Source organism: Stigmatopora nigra, chromosome 13 (assembly GCF_051989575.1).
Source record: "Stigmatopora nigra isolate UIUO_SnigA chromosome 13, RoL_Snig_1.1, whole genome shotgun sequence".
NCBI classification, from domain to species: Eukaryota; Metazoa; Chordata; class Actinopteri; order Syngnathiformes; family Syngnathidae; genus Stigmatopora; species Stigmatopora nigra.
Window position 1 is genome coordinate 3,195,241 of NC_135520.1, and position 15,780 is coordinate 3,211,020.

At 40.7% G+C, this 15,780-nt stretch overlaps 1 protein-coding gene across 3 annotated transcripts; it reads right to left on the minus strand.

The window, feature by feature from the left end:
• Window positions 1–175: 175 nt before the first annotated feature.
• On the minus strand, window positions 176–15,772 carry sobpa (sine oculis binding protein homolog (Drosophila) a). Of its 3 annotated transcripts, XM_077731786.1 has the most exons (9): window positions 15,597–15,772; window positions 15,400–15,513; window positions 12,898–13,018; window positions 12,555–12,764; window positions 10,661–10,812; window positions 10,337–10,360; window positions 8,423–8,518; window positions 4,186–6,127; window positions 176–3,821 (listed from the first exon to the last, which is right to left on the minus strand). In XM_077731786.1, exons 2-8 carry the CDS (start codon window positions 15,493–15,495, stop codon window positions 4,187–4,189), a joined length of 2,640 nt encoding a protein of 879 aa, XP_077587912.1. In that variant the 5' UTR covers window positions 15,496–15,513; window positions 15,597–15,772; the 3' UTR covers window positions 176–3,821; window position 4,186. The 3 variants fall into 3 exon arrangements, with proteins under 3 accessions (XP_077587912.1, XP_077587913.1, XP_077587914.1); XM_077731787.1 differs by lacking the exon at window positions 10,337–10,360 and having other exon boundaries at window positions 15,400–15,771; XM_077731788.1 differs by lacking the exons at window positions 8,423–8,518; window positions 10,337–10,360 and having other exon boundaries at window positions 15,400–15,771.
• Between the last annotated feature and the right edge of the window lie 8 nt (window positions 15,773–15,780).

Consider the following 15,780-nt stretch of genomic DNA (forward strand, 5'->3'; position numbering starts at 1 on the left):
CTTTTTTTTAAATAAAGCTTCAATCCGTGTGTATTTACAAAGCCATACGATGGCGCTAGAATACGGCTTATGTGTGTGTGTGTGGGGGGGTGAATGAGGATAAATTATGATCATTAACATATTTTTAGAAGTTATTCATCTGTGCAGGATTGTGCATTTGTATGGACACGACCAATCAGAAACAAGTGTGCCTTTTATTTATTTTTCATCATAAGCAACTCACTAACAAATACTGTTACAACACAAAAAAGTTCTTTTCCAAAGCAACTTTGGCCACATAATAATAATAGTTTAAAAAAATCTCCTTATACTGTTTTCTTTCTCCATTTTAATCAGCCTATAAAAGAATTTTACTGTTCCCCAGTGGCCTTTCCAGTTCAATCCCTAGTCACATCCTGGTTATTTGCAAATGCGAAACATGTCAACAATAAATAATAACCTAAAAAATGTACACAGAGATTGACAGTTTACCACCAGGAATTCCAGATGATTGAGAACAGGGATGTTTAGAGGAAAGGTTCATCCAAGTTTGCAAAAAAAGATGATCCGCTTTACATTTACACAAGAGAACAAAGTTGTTTGTGGTCAATTTCATTTCATACAAAGAAAGAGGAGTCCCTTTTCAGAAGGTGAACATCATTGTCTTAACCGTAGAGATTATACAAGCAAGAGATAAGGCAACTTCTCTGTTGTTCTTGGTGAAACAGTTTGAAGTTTTTGATTTCTAGTCTCTTTTAGGGTCGGCTTGTCATTGCATAATTCAAAGCGATTGATCTAGCCTGCAGTCCATTGGAGAAGTGGATTGATCAGTTTAATTTCCCATCACAAACAATGAACCTGTGAAGCCATGTGATTATGACATTGACATTTTCGGCTAATGACACCATAACATTGTGCAAAGGGGCAAAAAATTTGTGTTCTTGTGTGAAAAAAAATCCCTTCCAAGCATGTAAAATGATATTTTTCTTAATTATAGCAACAAAACAGAGGTTAACCAGATTTTTTATACCTTATTCCAGCGGACATTATGTTTTCATTTACCGTATGTGTTAAGTAGCTCACGATTAGAGGTTATATTGCCCTGAGGGTGTTTCTATTGGAAAGGTCCATTCTGTGATTAAAGAAAATATTGTATCATTCATCATTCTAGCTTGATGGCTGTGAGGCCAACATGGATCAATCTACAAAGAACACCTTTACAATTTGTCTCTCCTCTTACACTCGGATTGCCTCGCATTTTTTTACCAGTGTTTTCAACGTTTGCTACAGGTGCCTTTTCAGAAAACTGCTATACACAAATGCTTTTACAAGATGGTTCAAGTACAAGTGTCAAACTCAAGGTCCATGGGCCAAATACACAACCTTCCACTTCATTTTATCTGAAGGTCAATAATGAAAATAACATAAAATACAACTTTCAATAAATAAAAATGATATTTTCAAAGTAAGAAACTAAAAAATTGAAAGAGGATTGCGAAAATATTTAGTGTTTTAGCACATTTATGGATTCAAGAAAATGTAGCTAAAATAGAAAACAATCTTTTTTAATCAACATTTACTGTCCTATTTAATTAGAAATCAAATCTTTAACAATACATTAAAATAAACCAGACAACCAGACAGCCTATGATTGACCACCAATCAAAATTACCTTTCAAAAAAACAATTAAAAAAAAGGAACATAAGGGACAGTGTAGAAATCCATTAACAAAAAAATACATTTTTCAGTCCTGTTACCAAAAAAGTGAATAATCTGTGTTTGTTGTGTTATTTTTTAAGCAAATAAAGGAAAAGCAGACTTGCGAAACGGGCAGATAAGGGGCAGCTTCCCGAGCGCAATGACACTGATTGGAGAGAAGTGAAAGGAAATGCTTCAAGTGACACCAAAACAAGGCCTTGGCAAGCAGATATGTGAAGCTAAAAGCCTGACTAACAGGCACCAGATGATTGCACTCAGCCAGCAATCAGCACTTCTGCTGGCATCTACCTCTCCCACGCATCCCACATACTAAAGGAACTTTAATTCCAGGAATAAATGAGAGCCGCTATTCTGTATTTTCATCATAGCCATCAAAACGTCCTACCTATGCCGAGACAATACCACCGTCCCATTGATACAAAAGCAAAACGTCCGATTTCCTTTCAAAATAATGCACTTTTGTCAACAAGGATTGCAAAGTTTATCCATACTTTAGATGTCCATAACAAGATAAATATTGATTTTTAATGAGCTTGTAATGACCTCCAACAGAAACACTAACTCACTCAAATTTGACTGATATTTATAGCCAAAAAGTAGAAAGTGTAATTTCTATGTATGTATTTTTAAAGGATTTTTAGTACATTCTTGCATAAGCATCTGAACAAAACAAGTAAAAAACACACCATATCTCTTTAGCTGTCAAATATCCAAATAGCAGAACATTTTGGCAAAACATCTTAGTTCGGATACACAAAAGACAACAACAAAAAACCCAAGAAAATGTACGTTAATTGCTAAGATGTAGAATTTCATTTAATGCTAAGTGCTCGTTATATTGGCAACTCTTTCCAAATTTAGCAATATGTATTGTTTGTTTGAACACACCACTACAAAATGGCATTTTTAATACATGATTTCCTCCTACAGACAGCGAGCGAGGCGGCTAAAACAGCGGGCAATCACTTCAAATTTTCTTGGGCGTGATTGGTCTTATTAATATTTCCGTGTTACTTTTTACTCAGCAGGAGGCAAGGCAATTATTCCTAAAAGCCGGTTTCTTTTCATCCCTGTTTCAATTCAGCACATCAATAACAAAGTGCTCTGTGAGAGTAACAACATTGCTAATGTATTTTAAAATAGTGCTATCATGCAGTGACATTTCACCATATTACAGTTGCTACTGTAAATCTAAAACTGGGGTGTCAAACTCACTTAAGGTCATAGGCCGGATCAAAAAGTTAACTTACTGGCCAACATTGGCCAGTAAGTTAACTTTTAGCGCTATCCATGGTACTGAAAGATGAGCCTACACAGCCACATTAAGTGAATTGGACATCTATTGTTGTCAATTGGCACGCAATGAGTTCATTTTGCATTAGTCAAAAATATAAAAACATGATTCCACATGTACAGCATGAATGAGCTTCAAAAACTTCAGTCAGTACATTTGACACCCTTGAATTATGAAATCATTTCAATTCTGAACAGAAAGATGATTGGATGCCACTCAGCCGGGCTATTAACACCTAAGAAAAGGCAAAAAAACAAAAAAAGCCTATTTTTTCAGTTATGTCGACCAGCGAAACTAGATCTCGAAACGTAAATATTGCACAGCATTGGCAGATTATTTCCCCGTATTCACAAAAATCTACGATGTCATTTTAGTGCTTTCTCGGTATCACTACAACACCATAAATAAGGCCTAAAAGAGAGGGTAACCTTTCTGTTTTTGTGGGCTGGGTAAGGGTACATGTGACATGTTGTGTGACTCCAATAGAGTGTGGTATAAAATAATGACGGTCTCAAACTTTCAAACAGCTTTGCACTCTATAGACAGCAGACGACAAAAAACACCTGAATTGACAGAGAGTACTGATTAAGCAACTGTACACGGGGCCATTGTGCATTGAGCTTTTGTTATCAGCCCGTACCATTGACGTCTTCCTCAAGACTTTTCATGAAAGCATTCGTTTCGTGGATACACGTTTTAATGACTCCAAGTCAAAGGCGATTTGTGATGCTGGTAGATTAGATGACGACAAAAGGATACGTGTATATTTGCGTGTTATGAAAGTGTGGATTGTGACATAGTTGGCACAGTGGTCCTTGGGGTATCCATCTGGGAAACATAGCAGGAGGAGAAAATGTCAGTGGGAAAATAAGGGAAACCTTTTTCTTGCCCCTTTTCCTTCTAAAATTTGACATAGTATTACATATGAGTGAAATTATTTTAAACATTATATTATCTGTTTTTACTTTTTTTTTTACTATATGTATAGTTAACAAAGATCTGAAACAACAAAATCTGTACACAATTCAGCATTAAAACTTGAGATGGCCAAATTTTCGGAATCAGAACCAAACAGTGTTAATAATAGCCCCTGTTAGTTTATTAATTGCATGTAATTGCATTGGTGCAAGTCAATAAAAATCACCCACAGTTCAATAAGAACATTTGTGTTAAGACACTATTCCGAACCAACCTTATTTGTTTTGATTGCGGATTCGCAGACACCTCCTCTTGATTGGTGGCTCTAGCTCAGGGCTCCCAGTTGCTGATAACGGCGCACTGATGGAACAGGACAGAATGGCTGCCTTTTCAGTGCCAGGCTTTGGCACGGGTTGGATAACCACACAAGCCCCAGTAGATAGCCGTGGCAAAGGGTAAGTACGTTCAGTCTCTTCCGGGTTAGAGTCCAGGCGGGGCTTCCCATCCACAGCCACTACGGTCTGCTCTTGTGTGGAACATCGTTTGACATTTTCCTGATCTCTCACGGAACAATTGTTCTCCTTTAGGGCTTCCTGTTCCGATTCGCCGTTTGCCGTATGACCTCTTGTGTCTCCTTCAGATGTCGGACAGTCTCCAGTTCTGCCCACGTTCGAATTAGGCCACCCTGTGCCGTTGACAATGAGGTTACATGAAGTGGCGGGGTTAGTTTGGATCAGTGAAAGAGGAGGAGCTTGGCTCCTGGGTGTGCAGGGGGCGACTAGTCGGGAAATGTCTGTTTCATTAGGAACTATGAAAGAAGAGCTTTTTTTGCTGGATGCTGGATTTGAGGTTTCCATTTTCTCTAAAGCGCTGGTCATAAACAACTCAGGATTGGTCAGGGCCTGCTGTAACGTGACCACTCCCTCAAGATCGTGACAACCATTCATTTCCGTTTCAATTCCCGACTCAATCTCGGCTTCGTTTTTGACTTGGATCTTCTGAATAATGCGCTGTTGGCACGGTTTCTGGTTTACAGTTAGATCGATAACTCCTTCGGGTTGTCTGATGTCTCCAGTCGAGCACAAGTTTGTCATATTATCCTCTACCTTCACATTCATGTTGATAACTGCCAACCTGTTTGTATCTGGGGGCGAGAGGCACTCCACACTGTTGGGATTGTCTCTTTGTTTTCCTCTCTCTCCTCCAGAAGATCCTGGAGAGTCAGATAGTCCAGAAAGACCTGCGCTGGAGAGAGGGTCACTGTTTTCCGGTTGGTTCCCGGGAGATTTGGGGTTAAAAGGGATCGGTATTGGGATGGGAATCGGAACCGGCAGTGGTACGATGATAGGGTAAGGAACTAAAAGAGTTGGTGGTGGTACTAAAGGGGCCAAGGAGGGCATACCAAAATTCATCATTGGTGGTAAAGGTATATGTCCGTTGGAAATCATGTTGACAGGAGGGAATGGGCTAAATCCTGGGGTGTGAAGACCAGGGTGGGGAGGGATGGGATTGGATGAGTGATGGACATGGGGTGACATCATAGGTCTGTGCATGGGACTAGAAGCAGGACCAAGAGTCCTGGAAGGAGGTGGCGGACCTATTCCTGGGATGATGGGGTTTGACAGGGGACTGTTGGGTCCACCTGGATGTACAGAAGGACGAAGAAATGGTGGCCGCATTTGCTGCATCATCTGATGTTCCATGTACAGAGGCAGAGGCAGTGGTCCCCGGGGGGTCATGACCATTGGCGGACTCCCCGGTGGGACTCCCACGCCTGGATGCAAAGCGGGTATTGGAGGGTGTGGGAGAGTAGGGCTTTCATGGGGTCGAGGCGTTGGGATCTTGATGGAGGACGAAGAGGAGGATGGAGAGCAAAGAGCATCTGAAGATGAGGTGGTGGACGAGGTGCAAGGAGCTGAAGAGTTGGGGGGCCCTCCAGGGGAGGGAGCTTTCCGTCGGATGTCCGATAAAGGGGTTCCCCAGGACTCGGGAGTGAGCAGCTGGAAAGCACCACTGCACTCGGCTTTACCCTCGCCTCCGACTCCGTGTCCTGGGTTACACAGAGCTCCGGGCAGTGCTGCTTGTGTTTCCTTGTAAAAAATATCCATCTTGTATTGGTTGAGGCATTTGGCACTGCAGAACTGCAGCCGACGTTCGCCGGCCCCAAAGTCCAGATACTCCTTGGTGTGGCGGATGTGCTTGCACCAGTCACACACCTATCATGGAAAACACATACTTTTATCAGTCACCTTTATTGAAAAAGACCATTAGATTTAAGTTAAACTCTTTTGAAGCACCCCATTAGGCGAAGCCTCAAAAATATACCTTTTTGGCATAGGAGGAACTCCAAGGAATTCGGACCGTGATTGTATACACATATGACCTTGAATGTTCCCTCTAAGCTGCACATGTGCGCAATTGCACACTACTCTCGTCTTCTCTGCGCAGCAGCAATCATATGGTGTGCAGTAAATAAAATCCCAGAAACTGATAATTAGCCAAGACAAAAACATGAATACCATCATAACCATAGGGGACATCCCATTACATACAAATGTGCAAACTACACATTTGGTGTTGTATGTGGAAATATATTCAATATATATTTTTTGCTGATCCCTCCTGAAGGATAAATGACTGTCATTTTTCTAACCCTTAAATAACCTGCTGCTCAGTGTCACGGCTGTTGGGAAACGTTTTTGGGAAACGAAGGAAACACATTTTTCTTGAGGGAGAAAATGAATGTGACCCTGGTGGAGCCGATAGCGGTGGGCGAGACCTAAACACACTTTCACTTGTTAGGCCACACACAGCTCACTCTGTCAGCTCTCGGAGGAGTGGCTGGTCCTTGCTGGAGATAATTAAGGCATTAATCAGTTGTCAGACCCCTCAACGACAACCATCCATCACAAACATCTTTTGGATCCCTGGCTACTGAATCGTAATAAGCAGGAGGATGCAAACGGGTGCTGGTGGTGGAATAAACTACTTTAACCCACTGCACAGCAACTATGGGTTATTTGGCAATTAATTATGTGCCCTAGCAAAATATCATTGGGATGAGTACTTTTATGTGAGTTATATTATTTTGAAGTAACAGTACTCTTACATGAGTGAAACTTTTCCCTACTCTACCCATTTATGGTTATTTGGTTGTTTTGTAAGTTTATTGCAAAAAAAAAAGAAAATTATTCCAATTATTGGGAGTTTTTACACTGAGGTTCAATGAAAAGAGGACAAACATAAATTTGTTTTAGTGTGTATCACTCAAGGGGCATAACTCCCTAAAATAACTTAACTTAATAAAACCTATGTTAAATTGATAGATAATAAATACTACAAAAACATTTCTTTTTGTTTTTTGATTTCACTTAACTAGATGCCCATTTACTCCTGTTTAAAGCAATGAGCCGTGACTAAGTTTACTTTAAAAGGGCAATCTTGGTGCGTTTAATGTAAGCCTAAGAAATTTTGAATTATAAATGTGTTGAGATGTTTCTTCGCTCAGAAATACAGATGGAGACAGCACTTAACCACTGTGCTCCGAGTGAAACGTCACTGCACATTAGGCTAATGGAGTTGTGCTCTTCACATCCTGCACACAGATGTTTGCAGTAGAATTTAATTATGGTCATTTATTTGCACCATGGCCAAAGGAACAGACATTGTGACAGTGGTTCAACCACCATCACACATTTCGTCCATCATACCGGATCATTTTCAGTTGTGTACTATCCAACCTGGTGGTGACACCTATTGACTAGTTTGGAGATCCCAAAGACTTCAGTGAAGTGATAACAGTGAATTTGTGTCCATTATTTGACGATTAATACTGTGATTCTATTAGAAACAAACTTTGAATTAAATGTCACTGTTTTGGTTAACTGTTTAATTAGTTTGGTTTGAAAGTGCTTTATTTAGTTTGAGTATTTAGTTGAATAAATAGTGCAAGCTTCTGGTGTAAAATAGAATGAAAAACATTATATCCTATGATATCTATTTCACTTATTTTACCCAAATGATAAATGTTGGCACTTGTTGACCTGAAAAGTGCTGCTAAAAATTCTGTTATTGCAAAAACAACAGCTGCAAAACATTCCCAACCAAAGTCAATGAAAGCAATGCATAAAAAGAAAACCCTTATGAAAATGAATGAGTTGGAGATGAAATCCCTAAAATTAAAATTTGCACATGTAAAGATGTAGACAACAATTTGACGATAAATGATCGAATAGTACTAGCATGGATCTATATTTGTAAATAGTAACATATATACACGTGCTTAATTAATTCATCTACATTTAAATTTGAAATAGTTTCTCTTCAACCTAGCCTTTGCTAGGCATTGAGATTGAAGAATAAAAGTAGTTTTATTCAATCTTTTAAGTAATATTCAAATTTGGGAAAACGCTCCATCATCATAAACAAACAGAACAACATGAAAACATCTTTTTGCGCAGTAAGACATCAAGCTAAAGCGCTATCTGGTGGTAAGCGGTTAGGGTCCTTACAAGCACATCGCTGTTTGTCTTGAAGACAAGCCTGGGCGTGTCCTGAGTAAAGCTGTGCTGGAGTAATTTCCCACCGAGGCCATCGTCGTCTCTCGCCTGGGGGGGAGAAATAATGGCTGCTTTTTATGGATGGACAAAATGAACAAGTGAACAGAAGCAACGGGGAAACTCAAAAATGGAAAAAATGAGGGACAAAAAAGATGACCTGAACGTGGGGAATACTTTACGTTGGTTTAAGGCTAAACCAGGGAAAAGTATTTGAAACTAAATATAGTGAGAGGTTGAATGTGAGTGTTCATGCACTGCTTTGCTGATTTGTAAAAAAAAAATCAATTAAAATGAGACAAATCTAAACTGGCCTTCCAGAAACATCCCAATTTTTTGTTTCATATTTCTAGCCCAAAAAAATAACATCATAGTTTGTCAATATACAACAATCTATTCTTCTTAGTTTATGTTTTCCTGCTAAGAAATCCCAACATATGCTCATTTCTGCACCAGTATGTCTAACAATAATACATAACAAATCCAACAAGTTGTCTTGGTAGTACAGAATACTTCATTTGCTGTTTTTTTTTTTTAGATTTCCCAATTTTAAAAAATGGGTTTTAAACTCAAATATAGATTTTTGTGGGTCTACACAAACCAACACACACAATTACACAGATTTGGGCGGATCCGGGTGTGTGTTACACACACACACACACACACACACACACACACACACACACACACACACACATCCACACACTATTATTTCAGTCCCAGTTTGTGGACTGACCCCCTGGCCCCATGCCATTTTATTTGCATATTGTACTAATGAGGTGTTGGCAATGTGAACGAGGCGTAAGGCAGTCCCTGAAAGCCACAAAAAGATAAACAGACAGAATGACCGACTGACAGAAAAAGAGAGTTTGTAGATGAGTGGAATGACAGACAGACCCACAAATATAATATAAAATATAGATAAATAAAAAGAGAGTCAAAGTGAGATGGATGCCAGCTGCCATTGTTCCCACTGCCATCTGAGCTCATTTTCATGTCCAGGTGTTTGTGTACGTGTATTTATTTGCGTGTACTACCCATCTCCTGCCAACAAAGCTGAATACTCCACAGAAGAAAATGCCCACAGGCTTATTCCGACGTGATCGGGTCCGATTTCCGATCATATAACCCTATCTAACTAATATAGTTATTATATTTTGTCATAAGACGTTTGTGTGTGGACGGTTTGATCTGATCCATACTCGGACGTAAGGAAATGTAGTTTTTAAGGAAGTGTTTGTCATATAAAACTTTATAAAATGATACAATCTGAAGTCTTAGTTAGTGAGATATACGCGGGTTGTTATTTGAAGAGAATAGCTGGCGGCTATAATATAATCACCTTCCCCTCAATGCCCTGAAGCTGTGAGAGGCAGGCCTGGAGGCTTCCTCGCCACCATAACACACACATACACAGTCCGCAAACCTCCCTTATTGAGTCTGCTTCCACGCTGTGTCAACCACAGGGAGGTGTGGGAAGGAAGCAGACATGTGTGTGTGTGTGTATTTGAAGGGAAGTGACATTTCTGGGATGACATGAAGCGGCATTCTGCACCCTCACGCCCGGAGCTCCCTCCTGGCGTGAGATGCTGACGGTGGTGGTCTGTGGTCTCCAGAGGTGTACTTTCTGCCCGTGAATAAAAAAATCTTGGGGCTATGAGAGCAACAATTCCATAAAAATAAAGTTGAGGGCTCGTTATTGTCGCTTTAAAGCAATGATTTGAATTTTTGATTGTAAATAAATAACATGCTATAAAGTAACACTGCTCTTTGTGCTGGTGAGGTGCAAACAAAGTGACCGGGTTGGATGACAACTGACTTTAAGACAAACAGGCAAAAGAAAAAAAATACAGTTCAAATCATACTCACATTGTAACTCCTTAAAAATCCCACCTTTAGTACGTACAAGACAAAGAGGAGATTGTTTACTACAAAACATAAATGCTCTATTTTATATAATAATTGTTGGCAACAGGAAAGGACCCCCTATTCAGATGGTATATTTAAATGACCAGCCACTGAGTTATAATACTTTTTTTCATTTCCACTATGCATTAGAGGTTTTAAACACATGCACTTAACTGCCTGTTCCTATTTAGCCAGTCAAGCCGGGAATCTGTTCTGCTACACCCTTAAACAAGCCCTCCAAAGAAGCATTCTGACATTGGTGCTTTTTTAATGAGAGTTCATTACCTTGTTTCTCTTGAAATAGGCTCTGCGGCAGGCGGCAAAGCACTTCTCGCTGCAAAAACTCTTCAACTCGCTCCCCATGCTCAGAGAGTAGCGTTTGACGCCAATTTTCTGGCACCAGGCACACATGATCTGCACGCTGTTTGCATCATCGTCTGGTGGGAAAGCAGTTGCAATTGTTAGTCTATATTAGAGCTGATTGGTAAAGCAAAATAAATGTGTTCAGCGTCTAAACAGTTTAGTACTTAAAACCAAGATCTTTGAAGATCTAGTGTTTTTGGACCTTTGATTTTTTGTGGGGCAGACATGCTAACCACTGTACCTCATTGAGTTTCAGCACTTGACCTTATCAAGGTCAAGGAGTGCTGGAGCCATTGATGGCAATAAACGTCAAAGTGGATCGTCTACGGTAGCCAATGAGTGAACAGATACTGAAAATGTTGCTATCAGCCTGTTGGTTTCTTCTCTTTTAAAAAAATGACATATTTTTCAAGTGATATATCAATCAATAACCTTTTAGGAAAGACAATATCGCAATATACTACAAATTTTGCCATGTTTTCACAGCCCGATTTTGCACTGGTGGCAAAATAAAAGCTTTGGAAAACAAATATCCTAAAGTATATTTCCCATCTTCACAATGTTTTATACTCTCATTAAAATGGATGACGCCGCAATGTCACAATGTGTTTAAAGTGGACAACAAATAATTTGAAGAGACCCTCAGCGACACTGAAAAGCCTCTTTGGTGTTAAGCTGTGGCTCTGTGACCAGTAATGAGCCGCAGGCTTTTAGTGCTGATGTTGTTGCGATAAGTGAAGAGAGATCCTCTGAGACTCTGCGCATACCCCAGTTTTCACATTATGACTGTGCGGGTGTGAAGAAAGGGGAGGAAAAAGTGCAGCCATTAGTCTCTCGCTGCAGCTGACCCCCTCACCACATGGTGGCCAGGATTTTCCATTCTTGTTGGGATTAACGCACCTAAAGGGCCTTCCCATTTCCAGTTAAACAATAAAGACAAACTCGCAAATTAAAAGTATGATTCCCTGCGGTTCTTAAAACAATGGAAAACCAAATGGATATTAATTCAATCTCTGCTATGGTTCAATTTAATAGCTGATGTGTGATTTTTATGTGTTCTAGTAAAGTTGCACAAATAGCTTTGATTGAAATGATGCAGTGTTATAATACTAAGAAATAATGTGGCAATAATATGGAATGGTTTCTTTTTAAAAACCTTTTCAAATGGACGTTTAGTGATGTCAACGGCAGACATTTAGGCAAAAAAATTGAATTTGTTCTTCCTCTGGCCAAGATGCACCCTCCCACCAATTAGTTTATCACTAATAGTTGGAACCTGGTGTCATTACAGTATCGGAATTAGCCGATTCCATGATTTTTTTGCCCAATTTTTGGGGGGTACATGAATAATTCAACATAAGTGTGGGTGTTGAGGAGACCACCATCCATAAGTGGCATGCAACCATCTGTTAGACCCCCCAACCCCCAAGGCAGGACCAAGGGAGACTCCTCTTTGACGATGCCAAGGAGGCTCATGCATTCCACGGGGCGTACCAACCTCCTGCTATGGCAGACGTGGGAGATAATGATGCTACCGTCCGGTAGAAGAGTGCAGGCATCCCTTTGAGTAGGGGTGTCAAACCTGCAGCCCGTGGGCAAGAAGTGGCTCGCCAGGGCATAATTAAATGCTTTCAGTTTTTCGACAGGGGGGCCTCAAATTAGCTAGCACTGACTTAAAACTCAACACTTCCAATGTTTAAAATGTCGTTTGTCACCTGTGTTTTTGGTATTTTTTCTCATGCACATAACTGTTTTTGCGTTTACGATTATTCTAATTATTTCTGTAAAATGAAGAAGTCTCAAATGCTGTCTTTACCTGTTGGGGGTTTGATCAGTGGTGGGGGTATCATTGGGACCACAATGGGATGGTTGCTGTGCTCCTTAGTACTGCTGGTAGAGGTGGATGGCGTAGTGGGGTGCTCTGAGACTCCATTTTTGGAATTTGGCCGAGACTGGGAGATGTTAGCTCCATCTGAAGACACTTCATTGTTCTGTCTTGAAGATGGGATTTTTGGCAACAAGTTCTCTGTGCGAGGGAGGGTTAGAGGTTAGGGGAGGAACATTAGGAAGATGCTGTTGCAAGATAGTTTTTGATAGTGACCTGATAGTGGTGGGTTTAAAAGTTGGATGATGTCTAAAGTATAAAGTGTGTCTTGTACCTTTAAGGACAGAGATGTACTGGTGCCTTTCGTCTATATCCAGGTTGTCTGAATCTTTCAGCTCCACCTTGTCATATCCATACCATCCCAATAGCTCGTTCATGGTGCTCTCTGCAAAACTCTGCAAAAAAAAAAATCAAAAAAAGGAAGACAGTTCATTTCAGATGAGAAAATGATTTGCTCCATTTTCTGCTCCGTGCCAGCGTGTCAGCTTTATTCACAAACAGCACTGCTGAATTCATTGTTTTTGTGAAAAGGGGATATGAGATTCAGCTGGCTAAATGCTAAGTAGGCATTGTTAATGACCCTTGACAGTAGCTATTGATCTGTATTGATATGAAATACCACAATAGTGGCTTAGACAATGGGTGGTTGTGACAAAGTGACATAATGGGAAGCCACAATCTGAGTCACTGCAAGACTGCATCCCAGATAGTACCATTCGGTCCAATTTTTAAGTAGATCCAAGTCTTGAAATGATCTAATGTGCTTTTTCTAGAAGGAAACCAGAGTACAGCAAACGCTTGCACTTGCAAAGAGAATTGCTAGTCAGTATTTCATCCAACGATTCCGTCAGACACAAATACAGCCTCAAACTACTACTTAGATCAAAAGTGCAGCAATCACATTGCATGCACTCCGGTGCAAAACAGTGCAAAGGAGAAGAAAATGCAGCATCTTTTTCTTCGAGTGTCTCATTTTTCCTTTCGTGCGCCTTGTCCCTTGTGTCGAAGTTGGCACCAGCACCCTTGCAAGCCTTGTGAGGATAAGCCATGCAGAAAACGAATGAATAAATGCATACTAGGGGTGTGACAATATATCGAAATTGTGATATATCACTAACCAGAGATAACATTCCCAAATCCATACAAAACTTTCTGTTTGGCTAGTGCCTGCTCCACTTTTCCCTGCTTTACTTTCTCTTCCCGCTCCCTCTCTGCTTTCATTTCTCTCTCCTTTCCTTGATATCTGATCCGTTTGGGACGCTCAGGTTTCAGTTTTTACAGCTTAGCCAGTCCGTTGCTCCATACATTCCTTTCTCCCCTCTTTCTTAGCCTCTCCCCTCCGTGCCCACTCCTTCCCCGTGATTACTCACCAGACCTTACTTTTGCCATGGCACACATTACGCTGCAGCCAGAAGAAGGAAACACTGACAGACTGTTAAGATTTACAGTGGTGTACTCATAAAGGAACATTATACATTTATTTGTGTACATGTTTGTATTGCAACCCCTAAAGATTGAATGATGTGAAATGAGTTATTCCTATTTACTTTGTTACTGTACATTGTCAATTGGGAAAATAAGTACCTTTTAATGTTTGAGCCTTATTGTTTTTCAACACTTTTTGAACTGAGGCACACTTTTTGCATTGAAAAAATCTCAATTGAGTTTTAAAAAAATGTAATTTGTCAAAATGAGGTTACACAAAAATATGGTACAGTGGTAATCAACTTGGAATATGCAAATGATAGTAATTTAAGTCTGACCCTCCGCCCAGAAAAATTATGTTATCAAGGATGAATAATATGGCAAATCTGGAACAATGATGGTAATGACTCAAAATGGTGAGAATTGGAAATAGAGTGCATCCACTTTACAGTAATAGAGAAGAAGATGGTACACGGGCATTTGTCTTCATATTGCATGGGTCCAGACAAAAAACGTTGTTTCAGGTCTAGGCGTGATTCAGAAACCCAAAAAATACACAATTACCTTTAATATCATCGCCTACACATCTCCCAAAAAGATTTTTTTAAATGGGATTGCCCGAAATGTGTATCCAAACAATGCCCAGACGGGAGACAAAGCGACACACAAAATATCTGCCTTTCAACGATTACGCAAACGGATCACATTCTATCTCCTCAATTAACCGCATTGAGCTCAAATATCATCAAGTGAAGCGGACAAAAGCCACAAAAGATACCCAACGTGATTTGGGACTCGAACCTTGCGATCCCAACATGGGAGACAATGCGCGTAAAGATGACAAGAGACGCGCATCTGGATCGCCCGTCTTCGGCTAGTGCACACGCCTTTACACAGCCTAAAATGTGCACGTAAACGCAGCACGAGTATTCCCCCATTGATTTGTATAATTATGCGCACTGGATGCTCTCTTTGCATGTAGCGTAGTAAGAATAGTAGCGGAGGCGCGAGGTGCATTCATGGCGCACGGGATTTTCTACGAACAATTCATTAAGGCTATAATAACACACACGGAGAAATGGACATCACAAAGCGACTGTAACATACGCGTGGATTTCCATCTCTGCGCTCAAACTTGTTGTTAAAATAATAACGGTGCGTATGGTGTAGGTGCATGACCAAAACAATGGAACTTGGGTGGGATCGTTAAAAATACCAATGCCAATTGAAGTTAGTCATTCGGGTAACATATATTCCACGCTCATTTACAGTAAGGACGATTAATGGTGTAACACGCATGCTCCACACAAGCACTCCACGCGTAAACAGCATGCAGATCCATTTACAGTACCTTCATCTCTTCATTAATTTCCCTTTTCACCGGGCGAGCTGGTTTTCGGCTTCTTTTATTTTCCGGAGGTCTGCCCTCTTTTTCCGTCTCTGCCATGTTTCCTTGCCGATACTTCTGTCAATATTTGTGGCGAAGGGGTGAGTGGGGGTGATAGAGGGAAGGTGAGGAGGGAACGGAGACGAGAGGCAGCTCTTTACAGTCGCCAGACGGCGGGTGTCTCGCAGCTTCCCATCGGCTGGTTTGAAGCTGATGATGCCACCGAGGGCTCACCGAGCCGGGTGAAGTCGGCCATCTTCTGCCCGTCCACTCCGCGGTACGCGCACCGGCGATGTGCCGCCTATGTCCTAGAGTCAAAGGAGAGGTTGAGCGAGGGGAGGAAGG